This window comes from Pleuronectes platessa, chromosome 9 (assembly GCF_947347685.1).
Source record: "Pleuronectes platessa chromosome 9, fPlePla1.1, whole genome shotgun sequence".
Taxonomy (NCBI): domain Eukaryota; kingdom Metazoa; phylum Chordata; class Actinopteri; order Pleuronectiformes; family Pleuronectidae; genus Pleuronectes; species Pleuronectes platessa.
This window is the reverse complement of record NC_070634.1, coordinates 3959880-3981687: the sequence shown is the minus strand read 5'-3', so window position 1 is coordinate 3981687 and position 21808 is coordinate 3959880. Positions and strand designations below refer to the sequence as shown.

General features: G+C 41.0%; 1 protein-coding gene across 2 annotated transcripts in view; it reads right to left on the bottom strand.

Annotated features, from left to right (window-relative positions):
- LOC128448298 (inactive N-acetylated-alpha-linked acidic dipeptidase-like protein 2) overlaps positions 1–21808 on the bottom strand; it is a 447438-nt gene that overhangs the window by 42098 nt on the left and 383532 nt on the right. For both annotated transcript variants that reach the window (XM_053430883.1, XM_053430884.1), the window contains one exon: positions 1816–1909. In XM_053430883.1, coding sequence (XP_053286858.1) covers positions 1816–1909 — 94 coding nt within the window. The remainder of the gene's footprint in view (positions 1–1815; positions 1910–21808) is intronic.

The window sequence follows — 21808 nt, the reverse complement described above, 5'->3', positions numbered from 1 at the left end:
CAGTACAATTCGACTTGTATTTATCATAGCAAGCGGAGGCAAACAGAAGTTAAGAGACAAAGCTGCAAACAGAGAAGAAAGAAATGGGCAAGATGCATAAGGTCAATAGAGCAGAGTTAACTCTTGTTAGATCCCAGACACGAGTCCGCATATTTAAATGATTCATGAAAATACCGAACTGTGTGATGCCCTGTGTCCTGTGATATTGCAGAGGTCGATAACCCCAGCAAAAAAGATCTACTGTGTTTAACAGTTGGTCTGTGCAGGCTTTAAGAGAAAATATACCAATGACAAGTGGCCTTCTCTGCCTGTGCATACTGAATGTATCACTGTGTTTATGATTCCACTTTAAATCATTGTATTTGTATCTGAGCCAAGGGCACTGCAGCAAGAAAAAGAAAGAAAGAAATAGAGGGAACATAGGGAGAGAAAATTGCAGACAGTAGAAATAAAGAGACTTAACAAAAGGAGAGAGATGAAGAATAACTTTCAGAGAGAGCTGTGAAGGTCCAAGGTTGAAGCAGAGAGAAGAAAGATGTCGAGCACTTGAATTTTACAAATGCAGGAATCAAGGTTGTTTTGCTGTAGAATCATGAGAAGAGGAATCGATAAGTTCAGCTCAACAGATGAACCAACACTAAATCATTATAATAGACGAGAAAGAGGCTGTGTGTGTGTGTGTGTGTGTGTGTGTGTGTGTGTGTGTGTGTGTGTGTGTGTGTACATAAAAAACTTTCCAATGAAGTATTTTTTTTGCAAGTATGGTGCAGAGTTTTGGGTTCTGTGTGTGTTTGTGTCTGTGTTTTCTGTTTATTCATGTCTGTTGGAGAGTGTAGGGATTGATGCAGAAGATGGCTCACAGGACTTTGAGGACGAGTTATGGCTCTGCATAACAGTCCAAGAAAGCAGTCACTGAGCGCACGCACACACAGACACACACACACACAATGCTGTGCATACTGCTGTGTTCCATCTAGAATAACACTATTTTTGTGTGCTCCCTGTCATTTACTTGACTATGTATGTATAGGTGTGGAACTGTCGGTCTACAACAACATAACAACATATGAACCCAGGGGAACGGGGAAACCCTGTCCATCTACAGGAGCAGCATGTCTCACACCCACGAGATGTGCCTGAGACGTGCAGTTCACACAGGGAGTGTGGCAGCTATAACCTGAAATGGGCGCCCAAATGAAAAGGAACGCGTTCAGCGATGCACATGTACCACTCACAAATCAGGATGGGGCAGGCATCATAGGGTCAGAATCACAGAAATTGATTTTATACTATTACTGTTAAAGCGGCTTATGTACTTTAATATGGGCTCAATCTTAATACCTTTTAATCCCCAAAAAATGATTTGAAGGCTAGCAGACATTGTGCAGAGTGGTTAAACTTCTACCTTCCACCTCTGAGACCATGCTTTAATTCCTTACTGATGAACTTAAGTAGCAGAGAGTCTGTCTGAGCTATTTCCCTTATTTAGGTGTTCAAACTAAATTGCATTGCACAGAGGCAGCTAGAAGTCAACCTGTGTACCAATGTTAATGTTTGAGTTTTCATGTCATGACAACTTCAAGAGGGATATAAAAAAAGAGTGCACACTGTGCACATATGTGCTCAAGATAATGGACCACTGTTTGCTGTCTGTTGATGAAATGGGTACAACCTAGACGAGAGAAACTGAAACTAGAATAGTTCTTCATCACACCAGAATCCGTCTTCGAATATCAAACATAATTTTGATATTTTAGGATAGATCGCCCACCTCTCCAGTTTACCTCCTTCCCCCACTGTTTTCAGTAGTGTTACCTTTGAGTTTGTTCTGTACATCCAGGGCAATGTCCAGAGGGTAGAACGGCAGCACAGGGTCGTTGACCAGGCGGAGAATGGCTTCTGCCGTCATCTGTAGAAACAGACAAAAATACATTTAAATGAAGGTAGGTATTTATTATTAACGCACTGCAGTTATGTTATTCCAGCATAAGAAAGGGAAGTTTGATTAGTTGTGAGTTTCTTAATGTCTCTGATAGTTTCCTAGCCTCTGCGTGTAATTTTTTATGTTTAAGACAAAATAAACTGCATACCCATATAAAATCTGGACTTTGTATAAAGATGCTAAAAAGATGCTGTAGAAGAAGGATTAAAATACTATCTACGGCTGTGGCCAAAAGTTTGGAGAAAGACCAAAGAAGTATTGGTTTTCACAAAGTGTGGTCAAATGTTACTATGGTATACTGAAGTATAATTACAAGCATTTCATAAGTGTCAAAAGATTTTATTGACAATTACATTAAGTTTATGCAAAGAGTCAATATTTGCAGTGTTGACCCTTCTTTTTCAAGACCTCTGCAATTTACCCTGGCATGCTGTCAATTAACTTCTGGGCCTCATCCTGACTGATGGCAGCTCATTCTTGCATAATCAATGCTTGGAGTTTGTCAGAATGTGTGGGCATTTGTTTGTCCACCCGTCTCTTGAGGATTCACCACAAGTTCTGAATGGGATTAAAGTCTCGGGAATTTCCTAGCCATGGACCCAAAATGTCGATTTTGTGTTCCTCAAGCCACTTAGTTATCACTTTTGCCTTATGGCAAGGTGCTCCATCATGCTGGAAAAGGCATTGATCGTCACCAGACTGTTCTTGGATGGTTGGGAGAAGCTGCTCTCGGAGGATGTTTTGGTACCATTCTTTATTCATGGCTGTGCTCTTAGGCAAAATTGTGAGTGAGCCCACTCCCTTGGCTGAGAAGCAACCCCACACATGAATGGTCTCAGGATGCTTTACTGTTGGCATGACACAGGACTGATGGTAACGCTCACCTTTTTACTCAGGATAAGCTTTTTTCCAGATGCCCTAAACAATCGGTAAGGGGACACATCAGAGAAAATGACTTTACCCAAGTCCTCAGCAGTCAAATCCCTGTATCTTTGGCAGAATATCAGTCTGTCCCTGATGTTTTTTGCTGGAGAGAAGTGGCTTCTTTGCTGCCCTTCTTGACACCAGGCCATCCTCCAAAAGTCTTGTCACTGTGCGTGCAGATGCACTCACACCTGCCTGCTGCCGTTCCTGAGCAACTTCTGCACTGGTGGTGTCACTATCCTGCAGCTGAATCAACTTTAGGAGACGGTCCTGGCGCTTGCTGGACTTTCTTGGGTGCCCTGAAGCCTTCTTCACAACAATTTAACTTGAAGTTCTTGATGATCAGATAAATGGTAGGTTTAGGTGCAATTTTACTAGGAGCAATATCCTTGCCTCTGAAGCCCTTTTTGTGCAAAACAATGATGACTGGAAGTGTTTCCTTGCAGGTAACCATGGTTAACAGAGGAAGAACATTGATTTCAAGCACAACTCTCCTTTGAAGCTTCCAGTCTGCTATTTTGTCTCAATCAGCATGACAGAGTGATCTCCAGCCTTGTCCTCGGCGACACTCTCACCTGTGTTAACAAGAGAATCACTGACATGATGTCAGCTGGTCCTTCTGTGGCAGGGATGAAATGCAGTGGAAATGTTTTTTGGGGGATTAAGTTCATTTTCGTGGCAAAGAGGGACTTTGCAATTAATTGCAATTCATCTGATCACTCTTCATAACATTATGGACTATATGCAAATTGCCATCATAAAAACTGAGGCAGCAAACTTTGTGAAAATGAATATTTGTGCCATTCTCTAAACTTTTGGCCACGGCAGTACACAGAATACCCTCCGATAAGCTCTGCTGGGCCTTCACCTGTTTCATACGGCTGCCTCAAAGTCTCACACAAACCTTATTGAGTACCCATCCGTCTCATAAAATGATGTTTGATCAACTAAGACATGAAAATGAATGCCTTTGTAAAATTTCCCCACTGTTTTGATGAAGGTATTAACGTATGGTAATAGGATATTGTTAATAAAATCTTATTCGGTAAAGATTAGTATATCAATCAAAATTATGACTATGGTACGGCTTAAGTCTGATCTTATCTTACCTTGTTCTAAATGTTTTGAATTTCTTGCAAATTTTTCAAATCAATTCTTCTTCACATACAACGCATCGATTAGCTGGCTGAAGATACGTTTTGTTCTTGTGACAGACGTTTCGAGTCAAGCAGAGGCTTTTGCCTCCACAGTTTACTGACGGCCAAGACCATGATGATCCCGAGTCGTTTGAACCTCAGCTGACTGGTGCTGGAACAGCCGGGGCTTAGTTGTATCGGAGGAGCGTGGTTATCCCGTTTGAACCACTAGCTGAGACAGCCTCCTCTGCCAGGGGTTCAAACGTTGTGTGTGTGTGTGTGTGAGTGAGAGAGGCAGCTGATGGATGGGGGAAGTCTCTGAATGGTAGATCATGTGGTGGTTTAGGGGTTTGGTTTCAAAGATTTTAAAATGAACACAGCTTTCCAGATTCCCACTCACAAGTGGTCACTGTTGGTGGGTGGTGCCCCCCTTTGACTAGAGGGTGTTTCCTCAAAGAACAGTCATATCATTAAGTTTACAGCTCAAAAACACAACGAAGTGTGCAGTATCTTCAAATGTCTTTATTTTAACTAAAACATCTTTGAGACCAAAGCCCTCATCTACTATGCAAACCGACTAAATCAGGTACAAATGCTGTGAATGTTTGATATCGTGGATTGAAAACGGCCTAGAGTTGTAATGAATTCTAAGTGGATGCTGCAAAGAAGCCAAATACAGATCTTAAGCTCTGTGAGAGGTCGAGGGAAATACAATTTAAGTCAGTTAATTGTCTCAGTGTCATGTAGTCCAGTGGGCTGAGCTAGCATGGATATAATATATGAAGGACAGAAAGAGAGAGGTCCACCTAACAAAGGTATACACGGAGTAGGTGAGTGCAGAATAGTAGACGACATCCAGGGGCTTTAGGGCTGAGGCCTGCCTGTACAACACGTCACCATGATCTAAAGCTGACAGAAACCATTGCTTCTACAACTGCTTGTTTAACAGGTATTAAATAAGAACTTTTGGACTGTGAGGAAGCTGCAGCAAACTAATCATTGAGGTCACGCTGTGTCTCTTTCTCCAATTACAGGCCTCACTATGTGATTTAGCAGCACACACCTGGGGAGGGGTTGATGCATAGGTAAATAGAACACCTTCGGCTGCAGTGTGAGCAAACATTCAAGCACGTCTCTGCTTGTCCTGGCACAGCACACTGAGAGGCACTGTCCAAATCACAGAAGAGAGTGTGTCTGAGTCTGCTCCCACAGTGGAGTCTCATCTTGATGCAAGCAGTGTCAGCGATTCAGCCGTGCTCACTGCAGGCGGACGACTTAGCAAGGCATCGACATGGATTTTTTATTGGAGTGCAACATCACTGCTAACTACTCTGTGAGAAAAATCTCAGCGATGAGATTATCGACGGATCGATCGTCTCGCTCCACACCCAGAGTGTATCATTCTCACAGGAAGTACACTCTCGCTGTATCGCAAGAACCTTGTATTTCTCTGCGCCACACGATAATTGCCATTGGCTTTATCAGCCAAGGACATCACATAATTTAACCTGAGCTCCGTTCACGTTCACATTACAAATCCATGATCTCCTACAAGATACAGAGCTGGAAAGAGCAGCAAAAAGCACATGGATTATTACCCATCTCTTCCGTTATATCTGATCTTGCTTGTATTTATTTCTAATTCCATGTTTTCTGTTTTAGTAAATTTTATTTTGTTGATTCCTTTTTAGCTCCTTTTGCCCAAATTTAACTGTAGACGCTTGAAACAAAGATAGGAATGATGGTAATTAGTATATCTACTTGTCTAAACCTTACCCTGACCTTAACCACTGATCCAGAGTTTAACCTTTTTTCCAGTTGGGAGGCACAGAGTGAATAGCAGACAGGCATTTCTGACAGGGCCAGGTGAGGACACAGTCACATTCACAGATGCTGTATGATCTCTTGTAAACACATCAATTTATCATTTTTGTTTTTAAAAAGGCAATCCTTAGTGGAGATGACAGTAGACATCTTCCACCAGCTACATTGTATATGAATCTACCTATGAGCAGTGGAAGGTTTGTTTGGGTGTCATGATGAAATTTTTCTGGCATTTAAAGCCATTACAGTAGAATTAAAACTCAAAGCTGGTTATATCTAGGGATCTACTCATGCTTGCGTTGCAGCATATTTTGGCTTTAGGATAGATGGAAGTAAAACAAAAAACTACAGCTTTAGCGAGTCACGTATTTGTCGATCATGAAATCTGTTCTGCTCCCTGAGTTCATCCTTTATGACAGCACCTTGTCACATGAAGCGTATGAACAGCCATGGCACCAGGCCTGGGGATGCAGCAGGGCTATCGTCTGTTTTAGTCCATATTTCTCTTCCTTATCACGACCTGGTGCCAACAGTAACCACAGTGCAACAAGACCTGTGACTGTGGAGTTGGAGGATTGTTCAATTTTCCAACAGTATGATAATCCAGTTGATACCATCAGTATGGAGATTTTGTTCCTGTTTAACAGCGAATTAATCAAAATTTAAAGTCAGGCTGTTGGCCAAGGAACCATCTATCCATTTATGTATCTGTTTATCCATCCATCAATGATCTTTACACTTAATATGTGGGAGGAAATGGAGCCAATCTCATCAGACAATGGGCGAGAGACGTGGCACAGCCTGGAAAGGTCGCCAGTGTATCACAGGGACAACATAGAGATAAACAACCATTCACGTTTTTTCCTGTGGTATATTTGAAGTCTCCAATCAACCCAATCCCTAATCTGATGACCACTGCTTTGGACTGTGGGGAGAGCCCGGGGTACCCAGAGATTACCTGCACAGACACAGGGGGAACATGCAAAATCCACAAACCCCAGCTGAACCTGGATGTAAGCTGGGAACCTTCTTTCTGTGCTAACCACTGAAGCCCCTTGCTGCTTAAATTGAATCAATATTTCTGTTCATATTTAACAATATTTAAAACTACTATATGTAATGATTAAACACACAAAATAATGTGTGTTTCTAACCCTAACCCTGCCTTGTGTGATTTGGATGTGATCGAACCTTCACTGTAACAAATTTAGTGTTGGCATCTCGCTGTGCTGCTTTTCAAATGGCTAAAGAGCAGGTTCAACATTTGGTGAGCAAAGAAAGCACTTTCTACAGAACCCTCAACTGTGGGTTCATGCTTCATTTAAGAGCGTGTTCTCCCTGGACTGCAGGAGCAACATATTATGTGATGACACAGAGGTGAGGAGAAGAGATAGAACCACTTAGGTAGCACGAACAGTTTTAACTCTCAGGTCACTTAGGCCGCGACAGGGTTATATAAGGTGGAGGACCTGCCTCCAACTGAGTCCGCCTTAAATAACCTTTCACTGCAAAAAGACATATACAAAATAGATTTGAGCAGCGAAATCAGTAAAACTTTGTCTGTAAAGCTGCTTTCTGATATGCATCTCCGGATAATGAGCCGATGTGTGAACACATCAGGAGATCCTCCAAAGGATTCCCCGCGAGCAAGTTGATGACATTTCCAAAAACGTAACAGACACAAAATGAAAGAAAACAAACAAAAGGATTAGAAATGTCTCAGGATGGAAAAGGGGAGCCATACAGGATCTTCACTGGGGAATTGATACAGTACGTGCTGCCTCTGCCTGCTGCACCCCCACTCACCAGAACGATGTAGAGATTGTTGTGAACAAAGCTGCCTGGAGAATCTCCTACTGCATTGTTTATGTGTGAAAGGCAAACTCCGGGGAAAGTCTGGACCCGATTGTGGGGACATTGCTTAAATATATAATGCAGTGTAAGAAAGTGGAGTAGACCTTACAAAGTTGGTCCTTTGTTATTTCACCTGACACTTGCTTTACAATGCAAATTCACACTAGTTTTTGTTTGCAAACTATTTTTTGGTGTCGCGTTTTTAAAAACAGACTAGTTGGGTTTAACAGAGCTTTTAACATGCCAAACTTGAAATCAGACATTATCCCTTTACACCCTCTGGGCCTGTGGGATAGCAGGCATCTTACTGAATCCATGCAACTGTCAAAACATAACTTACCGATACTTTGTTAGTATTTGGGGAAATGGCCTACAGTGTGCAGATGTGTTGTGCACCTCTCTCCACTGTTGTCACTCCTATTGAAATCAATCTGGCAGAGGGGGGGGTGGAGGTGTGTGTGTGTGTGTGTGTGTGTGGCAGGGGGTATTAGAGCATTGATTTGAGGCTGGTGAGTAATACTACTGCAGAAAGCATACATCAAAAGCCTGTAATGTGGTGGGACAGAAAAGGCCGTTGATTTCTTATTTATGGGATTATTTCTGGATCGTCTCTTTCCAAGGCAGAGAGAGAGAGAGAGAGAGAGAGAGAGAGAGAGAGAGAGAGAGAGAGAGAGAGAGAGAGAGAGAGAGAGAGAGAGAGAGAGAGAGAGAGAGAGAGAGAGAGAGAGAGAGAGAGAGAGAGAGAGAGAGAGAGAGAGAGAGAGAGAGAGAGAGAGAGAGAGAGAGAGAGAGAGAGAGATGGTGAGAGATAATGATGGGGGAAGAAAGGCAGAAAAGAGGCCTTGACATAGCAGAAAGAAAAAGACAATCCAAACTAAAGAAAGATGACAGTTGGAGTGGAGTGGAAGCTAGAACAAACTATCCTAAGCAGCTCCTCTCGTGTTCCGTCTTCCTCTTCTGTCATGACCTCCCCTCCCCTCCTCAGCACCTCCCCTGACCTTTTAGATTATAATGAAATCAGTGCCATCTGTCCATCTATTCCAGGGGTAGATCACCAGTCAGCGGCACAGAAGAATTATTCATCATATGTATATATTCATTTGGCAAAGGGTCAGAAGTCATAGCTAGGGCTTATTGACTGAACCTCAGTTCAAGGACACAAGGTTGATTTGGAACACTCCACCTTTGGACAATAATATATCCATATGCATATATTGCATATTAATATATAATTAAAAGATAACTAAATACTCCGTAGGCACAGTATCAGATTCAGGGCTAACTTACAATAGAGTGGATTCAATCTTCCAGTAATTTGGCTAATTCCCTCAACACCTCTGCCAATGGGACATATCAGGTCCTGTTCAGACCAGATATTAATATCTGTCCTCAGAGATCCAATCACAAATGGACAACGTCAAGTTTGGCTCTTCATACCTGGCATTAGAATGCATCATTATGGGTCTCATCACACCACTTGGGATCTCTGCTCACCAAAAACAACTGACTGACCTGGGCGAATCAATGCGGTGCATGCAATTCTGTTATGGAATAAGATTTTAGAAAAACGCAAATCATGTAGGGGTCAGTGTTGATGTTGTGGTGGTTGCTACAATCAAATCAACATATGGACACGTAAGAAACTGATACATTGTGAAACTGTAACAGGTCAGCCAATAAGACATCTGGTCAATAACTCCTAAATCTCTGCTAATATGGGATTTCTGTCTGCAGGTATTATGCCATATTGTATTTGTTTGTTTGTGTTATGTCATCACAAATACCCCAACATCATTTGGATACATAAAGAAATTATTAAGAGAAAAAAGTAAAACTCTTTTCTTCTATGATGCACTAATGAAATGCAGTTTCCATTACTATTTCTAGATAGTTGGATAGTAGTAAAAAAAAAAAAAGAAGTCAATTTTTTTTTGGAAATCTAGTGAACTGGGAACATCAGTCAAAATAGCTACAAGAGTTGGTTCCGTTTTCTCTGTTCTGGATTATTTACAGATTATGCTTGACTACTGAGACCCTCATCCTAACTCCCTTCACTGTGACATTATGAAGGATTTCAATGAAGTGATAACTTGAGTTAAATGTATTTATCAGCACAAAAAGACAAATGGATTTTACTTGAGGAGTGAATGATGTTGACTAAAACATCTTTGTTTTCCTATACCAATAAAAACTCCAAATATTACACACGAGCTAGAAATCCTGTTTTCTCAGTGAGTCAATAAGAACTGCAATACATTCTAACAAAATACACACAGGATGCACATCTGAAATGTCACTCTAACATTTACCGGAACATGTTGCTACATGCATTTTTAATATGTTGACATTATGAAAGAATGAGATACTCAGTTGGCATTTGCCCAAGAGATCTTTGTGTTTCAATATGTGTCCCTTCGGCCCCGCCCTCTTTGGGTTTTCCCTCAGTTCTTGCATAGTTTATTTACTCTTCCTTCTCTCCTTTCTGCTACATGCACTGAATTTACCAGAAAGAAAAGTCAAGCAAATCTCAAGTGAAAGTCCACGAGCTTTGATTGCATTGTGTGATTGTGATCTCAAATGTTCAGATGAGTCCAAGGTGAAATCAACTGTGATTGAAGACTAAATCGGGGGACAGTTCTTCATATTTTAAAATTTATATATTTCAAATAGTAAAATTGCCAGCTTTACCAAATTCCTAAATTGATGTGGTGCAATAAAAATGAACTTTTTGGGCTCAGTCGGACATTCTTAGGAGTTTTTACTTTGTGGCTGGCATCAGATACTTCAAAGAATGTCCATAGCAACTGACTTACACATTTTGCTTTCTCACATACAGCCCTTCCGGATAATTTCCTTTGTTTTTTATTTTTTTATTCCTTCCTTTTATTCTTTGTTGTGTTAAGCGCATTTTGTTGGCCTGATGTGTAATCTGTAAATTATACAATATTAATGAAACTTTACATATAAATCACTTTTTTAAAAAGAGGCTAAAACCAAGGATAGGGCTACCCCCCTGGGGGAATATAATATATTACAAAGGAAAATAAATGAAATATATAAAACAGGTAAACCAATGTAAACTAATGAAACCTTTATAGAATGAATCTTTGGTAGAGACTTTAAGATGACACTGAGGTTGTTTATTTAGTTTTCAGTAGCAGACCTTTCCAGAGTTCAGTACCCTGAGGGCATATACACTGTACCCTTTCTCCAGCGTGAACCCAGAGATAGGGTTTGTAACAAGTGGTCTGCTGCAACTACAGTCTTGAATGCAGGGAGAGAGACGGTCAGCATCTCTTTTTATCCATGCTTTAAAAACAGGTAATTTAAGTTGTTATCAATTCGTAAGGCCACAGTTGGCCAGTGCAAGGACACCAAAATAGAAATTGTATCATATATCTTAGTACTTGAGAGAAACCTGGCAGAAGTTCCTTTTTTACAAGCTGGAGCTGTTCAATTGATTTCTCCAGGCAGGTAACTGAATGAGGACTTACATTATCTAACTTGCTGAATACAAAGGCATGATTGAGGGTTTTAGCATCCTGGAATGAAAGAGAGATCTGATCCTACTCAATTCTTCTCAGCTGAAAGATGGCTGTTTTTGTTTTGTTACAGAAATGAGAAGAAAGAATCCCCCACAGATTTCTGGCTCCTCGTGCACACTACCAGTTCAAGAGAACCAAAACCTGCTTTATGAATTCCCCATAGTGCTCCTGGCCCAAATACAATCACTTCAGCCAATCTGTATTTAACATGAAACAGTTACCAGCCATCCAGGTTTTTCAGACTGCCTTATGTTACTTCCCCAGAAGTAATACATGGTATAGGTGGAGGACAAAAAAGAGCCAAGAAAAGACCCCTGGGGGACCCCGCAGGTAATAACTGCAATGGCAGATGATGCATTCCCTGCAGAGAAAGTTCTGTCATACACATAAGATCTGAGTGACACAAACACAGTTCCTGCTACACCAACCAATTTGTCTAGTTGATTGATGCTGTGAAATGAGCATCAATCAACTAAAAATGAAAACAGTTAAACAATCAACAATCCAACCGAATGCCATTAAGGACCATTAGAAGTGCAGTTTGACTGGAACCTGATGTCACCATTATAACTAAAGGGTAGTCAAGCTCAACAACAGTCCAGATGGCCCTGGGAGCACCGATGCAAACCAGGAACTCAAGAAGCTGCTCATCATTTTAAATCTGGTTAAGGACAGATTTTTCTTTCCACCTCTGCAACATTATTGCTCAGGTGGAGACAACTCTCACAGCTGGAAGAGGTGGTGGGTGGTGGCATTTCACATAAGACAATAGATGACTGTTAATCTGGACACATGATACGTTCATTATTAATACAATTTGAATAAACAAGCGACCAGTGCTCCGTAGAGTTTTGCGGCTGGGACTCATCAATTTAAGCGATGTTGTCATTCACAACAATGGATGCGTTAATGACAAAGATAATGGCGAATGATTCTCCAGTTCTGGTATCTGCGTTCTGAGTCGGGCTTCACCAAACTTTGATTGAACAGCTCCTTGTGCAACAATGGTGGTGTGGCTTTAGGGTGTGCAGACCGAGTCCTCGGATTCAGTTAGAAAGAAGGAAAGCTGCAACCAGCAGCACCACAGCCCAAGCAAACAACCCGTTTCAAACAGGCCTGTTTTAATATGGGCTCTGTCTTAGCTATTTATAAAATACAGTTGGTCAAAGTCTCCTCTGGTAATAAAGAGCTATATCTTGGTGAGCTCTTTGGTGACACCCAATAAACACAAATAATCAGGTTGAGTTATGTGGAGTATGACCTGCTATCAGTCACCACATTTTGATTGGGTGGTTCTAAGAAGCAATAAAGATGGAAGAGGACATCACCAAAATGTCCAATGAATGAGTCATTCCATAGATATCTACTGAGCGACAGCCTATAGCTCTTGGTTTGTGTGTGATAAGCTTGTGTGAAGACAAACAGGATCACAACTAAAAGGCAACAGAAAACCAAATCAACCAAGCTACAGCTGTGAAAGCTTGTTTGGGCTCAACCACATCTGAAGAACTGTGAAGCTCTGGATAGATGTGTGATACTGGAGAGATGCACAGTATGACAACAAGTTAAGGAAGAAGGTTAGTCTAATTTTTATTTATACCATATATCAACGGACACTGTTTCCTATTGTACATCATCACGTTAAAACAAGGATTTCACTACATTGGTCAAGAAATGGCCACGTAAAGATTCCAGCTTAAATGGCTTTTCGTCAGTCTCTGATCAGACATCTTCAAGTCTGGTGCAAAGTAAAACCCTGAAAATTTGGTCTGATGATTGGAGGTTTCCATCCCATATTGTTAAGTCAAACCCCAGACATCAGAACTGCAGACCCTAATTACCAGATAGTGTTTTCTACCTGCTGACTGAGCTAAAATAATCACTGCCTTTTTATATGTCATGTGATAATTATTAGGGAAACATTTGGGAGATTAATAATAATGATGATTAATATAATGACGCACGTCTATAGCACCACTGTTCCTTCCTTGAATAAGCCAACACTTAAACATAAATGAGAGGCTATGTACAATAATCATTTAGTTATGATTAAGTCATTTTTTATTGCAGGTCATTCCTTATGTTAGTAATCAGTCATTTGCCATCATTGTATTGTGTGAAGTTTATGCTTCATAACTTTTAATTTAACATTTTAATTCAATAGTTGTCTAAAGACAGTAACATCTGAATCTTAAAAATAAATATAACTTAATGGAAATGCAATCTAGTTTTTTTCTTTTGTTTATCTTGTTGCTTACAGAGAGAAACCTTTGCTGCCAAATCTAAAGTCGAATTGCATGTTCAAGAACTGACGGAATGAAACTGAAGGGAAATGTGTGCCTGTGATAATGTGAAAAGGATTCCATGAGTGTAAATTACACAAATACATTAAGTTAAAGACTCCAAAACCAGCACACTAGCAACCAATTGATTTCAAATGTAAATAGAAATACAAATATGGCCTATTCCTGTCAGTGAGATGTCTTGTATTTTTTATCAGTATTCTGAAGTTGAAATGTGACTGACTCTTACTGTGCAGCTGACAACGAACCTTGAGAACTCAATAGAGGACACAGAAGACGGTTGTTTCTTCAAACAGCAGAGGGCTCTGCTGTGACACACTATCCACTTTAAATTTCTCTCTCTCACTCATGCACACAGAGAAGCTATAGTGTATTCTCAGTGACGCACAACTGACACAGCCTCTCAGCCAACTCCTGCCCCATCCAGATCGGTAGCACCATTTGCTGTGCCAGTCTCTATAAATACACGCATGGAGACTTCCAGAGTGGCAGCGTTACCTTCAGAGCAGCACCGGCACTTGCACGCACGCACACCCCCACAGGCGCATCAGCGCAGATGAGGCGGACGGGAGAATGAAATGATGATGGTCAGATGGGTGGATGGAAGAGGCAGCGCAGGTGACAGAGATCATTTTCTGTTTCTCTCTCAGTGATGTGGTTATTCTGTCCGAGCCTGCGATCTCATTTGCCTGCCTGCCTGTTTCCCCCTAGGGGCCCGTGGAGAGATGGAGAGATTCTCCTCTGATTCAGAACGCCCAGTTCTCCGGGCCAAAATAGGCCTCATGAATAAACCATGAACTATGTGGTTAAGTTATGTAACAAGAGCACACTAATAGATGCAGCGTGTCGCGTACAGTAGGAACGGGACGGATGCCATTCAATTTCTCTTTTCAAGCTGTGCTTGAGTACTTAAACACACATTACGATACCCAAGCAAAGCTTCTAAAGTGATCAAGTGGTCTGCCAACAGATTTCCGTACACTGTAGCGAAAAGTCTACTCAGCTACTGTTGCTCATTGAGGTTACCTGAGGACTGAAGATAAGATAATGCATGTCTTTACTTAGACAAACACTCTGGTGCAAAGGAAGAGTTTACAGCTTGAGTGAATGTGTGCAGAGTCTGTGGAGAAACTGTACACTTCCTGAAGCTTAGCAGAAGTTAGTGAAGACGATCTGTTAGTCTGTCTGTCCCATACATTTACAATTCTCTCTCAATCTCTCCCCTCCTCTTATCAGCCGACCTTTGGGTGTTTAAGGTAATGCAATCAGATTTTGCCATCATCGAAATCAGCCAATCAATGTTCCTGCCAAACTGTCATTCAAGGGATTCGCTGCGACCCCTCCTCCACCCCAATAACCTGCAATCCCCATATTCAGTATGCACGCATCTCATTCAGATCCTCAACATTCCCCAGGTCCCTTTAACCATCTCTAGGCCCAGACACACCCCCTTTCAACCTTGATGACATCACAAAGGGTCGATGTGTCACAATGCTTTCTCCTCTTATTGTGCATGGCAATACATTTTGTTCATCTTCCAATTGAGGTCTCTCTTTGTTGAAATGCTATTGTGCAGAAATTGGCTGCAATCTACAGGGTAGTCCTCAATTGATTATAGTGAATAGAGCCAAAGGGCTACAATAGTTATAGAATACAGATCACAATAAAAAAAAAAAATGATGATTGTCCGAGTCTAAGGAAAGTGAATGAAGTACATTTATTTTGGAGTCCCTCAAAACCTCCCCTTACCCAGCCCAGATGTTTTGAGAGTGGGCATTATCCCTATCTCTGAAATTCCCATACGTGTACAGCACCTGGATAGTTAGTATGAACAGCTACTATAGTTGAACTTACATGAAATGAAACACTTTGGTCACAACATCAGTGAATGTTCAGCACTAACATTTAACAAGGCTTATGGTCAGTATTGTTGTTCACTGCACTGAGGCTGTACAAAGGCCCAGCAGACATAACTTAAACATCTGCATGCTAACATGCTAACAGCAACGATACTAACAGACAGAAGAAGAAGTTAACTTCAAGTTGAGGGGGACAGGTTTTCCAATGATTTCGATGAAAACCACAAATGCCAACCTCATTGAAAACTCCGACAATCATTTTTTAACCCCGAACCTGGAACCTGGGATCTTTGGAATGTGTTTGTGGACTGTGGGTGTTTGTGAAAGTGCTGCAATGCCATCCCCAGCGCTGATTCTGCTGTCTAGGCTAAAACAATTGGTGTACCGTGTTAAGAAGCCCATTTGCTGAGCAAATTCAAGTTGAGGATAAAAAAAGTGATAGAAATAGGAATGATTGGACATTAAAAATAAAAGCAACTGTGACGTCCTGTCATTTTAGTTTGTTAATTTCTGTCTCTTTGTGGTTTATGTTTCCTGTTTTATTTAGTAGTCTTGCTTTCCTTGTGTGTTGTTTCTGTCTTAACTTCCTGGCCTTGATTGTCGTCCCCAATCCTCATGTGTTTCACCTGTGTTTAATTGCCCCTGCCTTCCCTCTGTGTATTTAAGCCTCTGTGTTTCCATTTGTCCTCTGTCGGTTCGTTTGTTCTTCTACCTGCTGTCGTCCATGGTGCTGTCCTGTGTGCCTGTCCTGCCTTGTCCTGATCCCCTGAGCCTCTTCACTTTTGAAACCCTGTGTAAGCTTTTTTGTGTTCTAGTTTTTCCTCTTTAGTGTTCACGTTTGATTTGTTTTGTTAAAAGAACTAAAACTAACAAGAAAAAGTACTTGCAATTCTAATATAAAGCAGCAGTGTGTTCAATATTCTACTGGCATAAAAAACAAGAAAGTGGTCTCACCTGTACTTTTATGGGATATATAAGGGACATTTACAAGAAAAGGAGGACCTTGGTGATATGGCTGGAACATAAAATTAAAGTAAAACATGTAGGAAGGAGCTAGTCCATTTGAAGCTTTATAGATAAGTAAATGTTTTCTGGACGGTACAAGATCACTTCAGATGTGTCAAATGACAGTTGTTGTGATGAACCCTCTGGTTTCCTCAGCTCTACGTAGTGCCTCCACATCGTTCAGATCAAAGTCAAAAGGTATCAGCCAAAGAGCCACAATGTTTTATTTTCAAGTCAAGTGTACGTTATAGTGCTCCTGAGTGAGCGTAGATCCTGTCCTTACATAAGGATAATCAAAACTTGGTGAATCTTTGGATTTGGTGAATGAGACTCATTGTTTGGGTTAAAGTAATAAAGGTCCCTTCTTAAAGATAAGAGGACCTTCGTCACCATTGTTTCCATCATGAACACGTGGTTGTGGTACTGCCAAATATAAGGTATAAGAAACTGCTTTGTATCTAAAAAATATGTGTGATTGTCCTGTCTTTTATAAAATCTAGCCAATATGTGATGATTCGGTTAGGTGTTTGTTGTTGTGTTCTCTCCCCCTCCCCTTTTCTGTTCTCCCTATCCAGGCTGTGTGTGGCAGGGGGCGTGGCTGGTTCCTGGCTGCAGCGGAGGAGGCACACCTGCTCTCAATTCACCTAATCATCCCCTCAATAAAGGTTGATCTGATCACCACTACGGTGCCAGATTATTCCGTCTTGTCCGGTAGATCTTGTGCTCTCGTTCTCGACCCTCGTGTCTACTCGTATGCGTACTAACTCGTGTGTTTCCTTCATCTACCTGGACCCTCCGAGTGCCTCGCTGCTCTGCTCTTCATCCCCGTCTCATCCTGGATCTCTCCGAGCCACCCAGCACCCTGCCGCCCCAGCCTGCATCTGCTTTTCATTCCAATAGACTCTGTTCATTCATTCTCAACAACCAGTCCGCGTCTGCTTTGGGGTCCAACCTTACCACTAACCTTAACACAATATACACATCACTTGATTTCCTCCATTGCTCTCTTCATAGTTGCCATGCCCAGCAGAGGTCACTAAAATCATTATAGAACTTTGCGAAAAAAGCGATAAGCCTTGTTTTAGTTTTTCTTGGCAATTTTCTCATGTATATTTTTTATACTAAATATGTATCTTCCTTTTAGTAAATAGTTTAGAATTCAGGAAAATAAACTTTTCAATGTCTTGAGTATATTGAGGGCATTAAAAAAAAATTTGAACACCCATTCTTCACTGCGACTTGTGATGTTCCCAGCAATGGTTTCGAGTGGATTTCCGACATGACTGCAATACCTCAATAGCCATTAATATAAAATAAATATCTCACACTCGCTGCTGTTCATGCAAGAACTCAAGCACAGCCAGTGCCAGGACAAATATTTACACAACACATGCAATGAGCTGGTTTCTGGAAGACTTCTTTTTTCGGCTTCAGTGAGAGTGAGCTTTAATAACTACCGTCGGCAGTATTTCTCTGCAAACACCCTGCATTGTGTGTGTGTGTACATCTAGATTTTACAGACCTTCAACAAAGTCAAAGGGATGACTTTCTCTCCCAGGGACGACCAATTATGAATAACTGACAGGGCTTTAACTGCATAGACGCAGTTACACCTCTATTACCCTCCAGTGAACATGACAACAGTGAGGAAGAAATACTGATGCATCCGGAAACATTTAACGTGCCAGGCAGCCGTGAGATATGATAACCATTACCTTCGTCAGATGATCACAATGGTCCAAAACTCAAATTAGTGGCAGAGAAGATGAGGTATCTACAAATTTTCTCCCTTCAAACTCTGATTATTTTTCCTGGAGAACGATTTAAGGATGTGCCTGAGAGCGACTCTGCCTCAGCTTGTGCTATTTGATCTACTCTAGGCCTTGTTAGATCATAGAGTGCGACATAATGGTCAGGAGTGAATGAGATCCGTCAGACATGGTGCTAATTAATTCACACTTTGGTGACCATAAAGGCACTCTGCACGACACCGCATGACATATGTAGTCTGGAAGATTGATACTGCAAATGGCAGCTCTCAGCCATGCTCATTACAGCGACAGATGGTTGCGTCTGTGTGTGTGTGTGGGGGGGGGGGGATTTTGGGCACACTTGTGGTCTATACTGAAACCTATAGTTAGCAGCAGATTGACAAATTGTTGATGTTCTGGAGCCTCTTCCGAATTATTCCTTGTCATTAGTGAGTCCTTAGATTTCCCTATATAAATAATTGGTTTGCTGTCAAGCAAGTTTATTTCAATGGATCAGTGGATTTCATTGTTGTATCAGTCCAACATTGCCAGGAATTGACAATAATGATTAATTGTATATAATATAATATTATATACCTATATTAATTATATATTATTGCTGTGATACAATATTAGAATTACCAAAATCAGTGCCAAATGTACAACTATATAATACAGCCCTTCCCTTCTAGACTTCTATTTTTAATGGGAATGATGATATATTTTATCTTGTAATATTTAAATTTGACATTTTATTGACCTTAAAGTCGAAAAAGCACACACACACACACAAACACACATGCACACACAAGATGACATTTGCAGTGTGCAAATTATTTTTCTCCTTTCGTTTTGTGTCTGTACAAAACTGGAAGTAGGCTACATAGTTTTCAACCAGGTGCTGAATTGTAGCTGTGCCCTTCAGTAAGTCACTCAACCTTGTTTCTCAGCGCACTGCTTCCAGGCCAAGTGGTTCCATGTTGCTGTGTTTGTATAAAAGCTTGTCTCACTGGGGTTTGGATTTGTGTGTCAGCTAAACAATCGCAGGTCTGTTAGAATCAATCAACCTGCACAGAATCCTTACACATCCTCCCGCTGCAGCGTTTCAACAACTACACCTGTTTTATTTTTTGTTTTTTCATACAGACATCACAAACACTGGCAGAAATGGAAGAAAGGTATAATAAAAGCTTGACAGAGAGGGAGGATTCTGTTTGCTCAGCATGCAGAGCAGAGTATGAATATTCAGTTCCCCTACACTCCACTGCTCTGAGTGAGGAGGGGTTTCTGTCATACACAGGTCATGAATCCCCCCTGACCTGAAAGGAGAGAAGGAGGAGGAGGTAAAGGAAGTGGTTTAAGTGGTAGATAAGGAAAGGTCATGGAAAATTGATGAGAGAAAGGACACAATGGAGGGAGGTGAAGAGGTGTATGAGACAATGGAAGAGGAGACAAATATCAGAAAGAACAACAGCGAATGTGAAGGAAAAATTAGGAAAGATGAACAGAGGAGAGAATAGAATCAGGTAAAAGGGAACGGAGAGGTCACGAGAAACAAGCAGAAGAGAAGGAAAGATATCAGAGAAAGGAGAGAGTGGAGCGGGGAGACGCTAAAAAAATCCAATGTTCTTTGTGCTTCACGGAACATATGGTGCTCCTGCTAACTAAAAGAACCACACAAAGTTCATTGAAGTGTGCATCGGGAAAAAACGGGAGTGAAGAATGTGGAAGGGTTTTTGGGAGACTGTCCCAGATTTGAAGTAATGAAAACACAGACAACAAAATCATTCTTGTGTCCCTGGTGCATCATTTGCTCGACATAAGTCTCTGTATTAACACTTTTCAAAGGCTGACACATGTACAGAGTACCACCAGCTTATCATGGCAAATAACTTAAAACCTAAGTTGTAATTTGATTCGGACTGTTACCAACTGTTACCCAAGCATTTATCCAGAAATTGCTGTAATTGCTGATGGATTGATTATGTTGAAGCGCTGATAGCGGTTATATTATATTAAGGCCCCGCAGTCATGCTCCACACATGTTGCCTGATTAGACATCTTCTGTAGGTGTTAACTGACTGTGCTGTGTTGACTTTTAATCAAACCACAATCAATATTATTTGAAAAAATGAAAGTATTTTTCAGAGATGTAAAATGAGAAAAAGTTGAGGTGACTAACACCATAATCATCAACTGGAATTCACTAATGTCTGCCCTCCAGAACTTCGGCCTGAGCAGCCATCTACTCAATCAGGATCAGAAAGCACCTCTGGGCCATTATGCTTTGTAAGTAGTAGCAAAGAACAGAGATTGTGTCTTTGCAACCGGGGCACACTGTGCACCCCACAGAACAACGGTTCCCAAAAGGCCCTTTTACACAGCAGATACTTGAACTTGTAACAGCAGGAAAATCAAGAGTGTTACTAATATCATTAGCAAAGGTTGTGTTCTATTTAAGTGTCCCAGTGTGGTCGTGAGCCAGCATGCAATATACCCTATATACCCCATACTGCACCGAAGCTGTGGGACTCAGTTGTCTTTATTATTAACACGAGTGTGTGTGATTCCTGCTGTGACGTGTTGATGTGTTTTTGTCTGTTCTGTGGAAGTGGATTGCAGAATTTTCACCATGCTGCTTTAGTGCTGCTGTGCAAAGAGGCGGCAGCTTGGCGGTCCCATTCTCGCTTCACCATCCAACATGTATGAATGTGTGTATGCATATTTACGTATGGATGTAATGTATTATAGAGTGACCATTCATTTATACATTCAACAGCATCAAGCACAATTATGACACTTGGCCTTATCACTGCAGACAGCGTCTAAACGTGGTAAGCATGATTGCTAAGTAAATTCAAGGCCAGACACCATACAGGTGTAGTGATTGATTCATGATACCATTCATCTCATGTATTTTGCAATATTCAAGAAAACTGCCAGGAGTCATTAAGCAGCAAAATCAATACAATTTAATATTTCTTTTCCATCGAGCTAATGTAAGCTGTCAAGGTAAGTTATATGATGCAGCCGTCCGTGACCCCCAAACGATGGCTGGTTGTATATGAACGTTTAAAAGGTAACATAGTAAATATGGAAATGTTCCATCCTCTCCACCAGTCATTCTACAGACTGTTTCTTTATTTGTGATGTGTTAAATTTAGCAATGGCATCGGAAATTAAAGCTAACTTAACTTTCCTTTCAATGGATATTTCCAATGTGGCTTCCTTTATTCAGCACAAGTAAGTAAATAAGACCATTCAGAACACAACTACTGGAGTTCATTTATTGAATAATGCAGCTTAATGAAAGGCAAATACAACCAAGGATATCACCTAATACTGAACTAGAGGTTTGGCTAAATACTATTATATTTAAAACATTAGGAATCTCTTCACAAAATCAAAAATTTGATCATTCTAAACAAGTCACAACTCAACCATGCACGTACATCTATATGTGCAATTCATAAGTGCGCTGCATTACTTAAAATAACAGCACTCCACCTCTTGATGGTTGAATGCTGGGGTTCTGCGTTTATCAAACAGTTATGTCAACTCCGCTTTCAGCTCGGTTTGATGGGCTGTGATCAGATGTGACAGCAATAGAGGCATTGAGGGGACACACAGCCACATACAGTACACACACACATAATAAATGCACA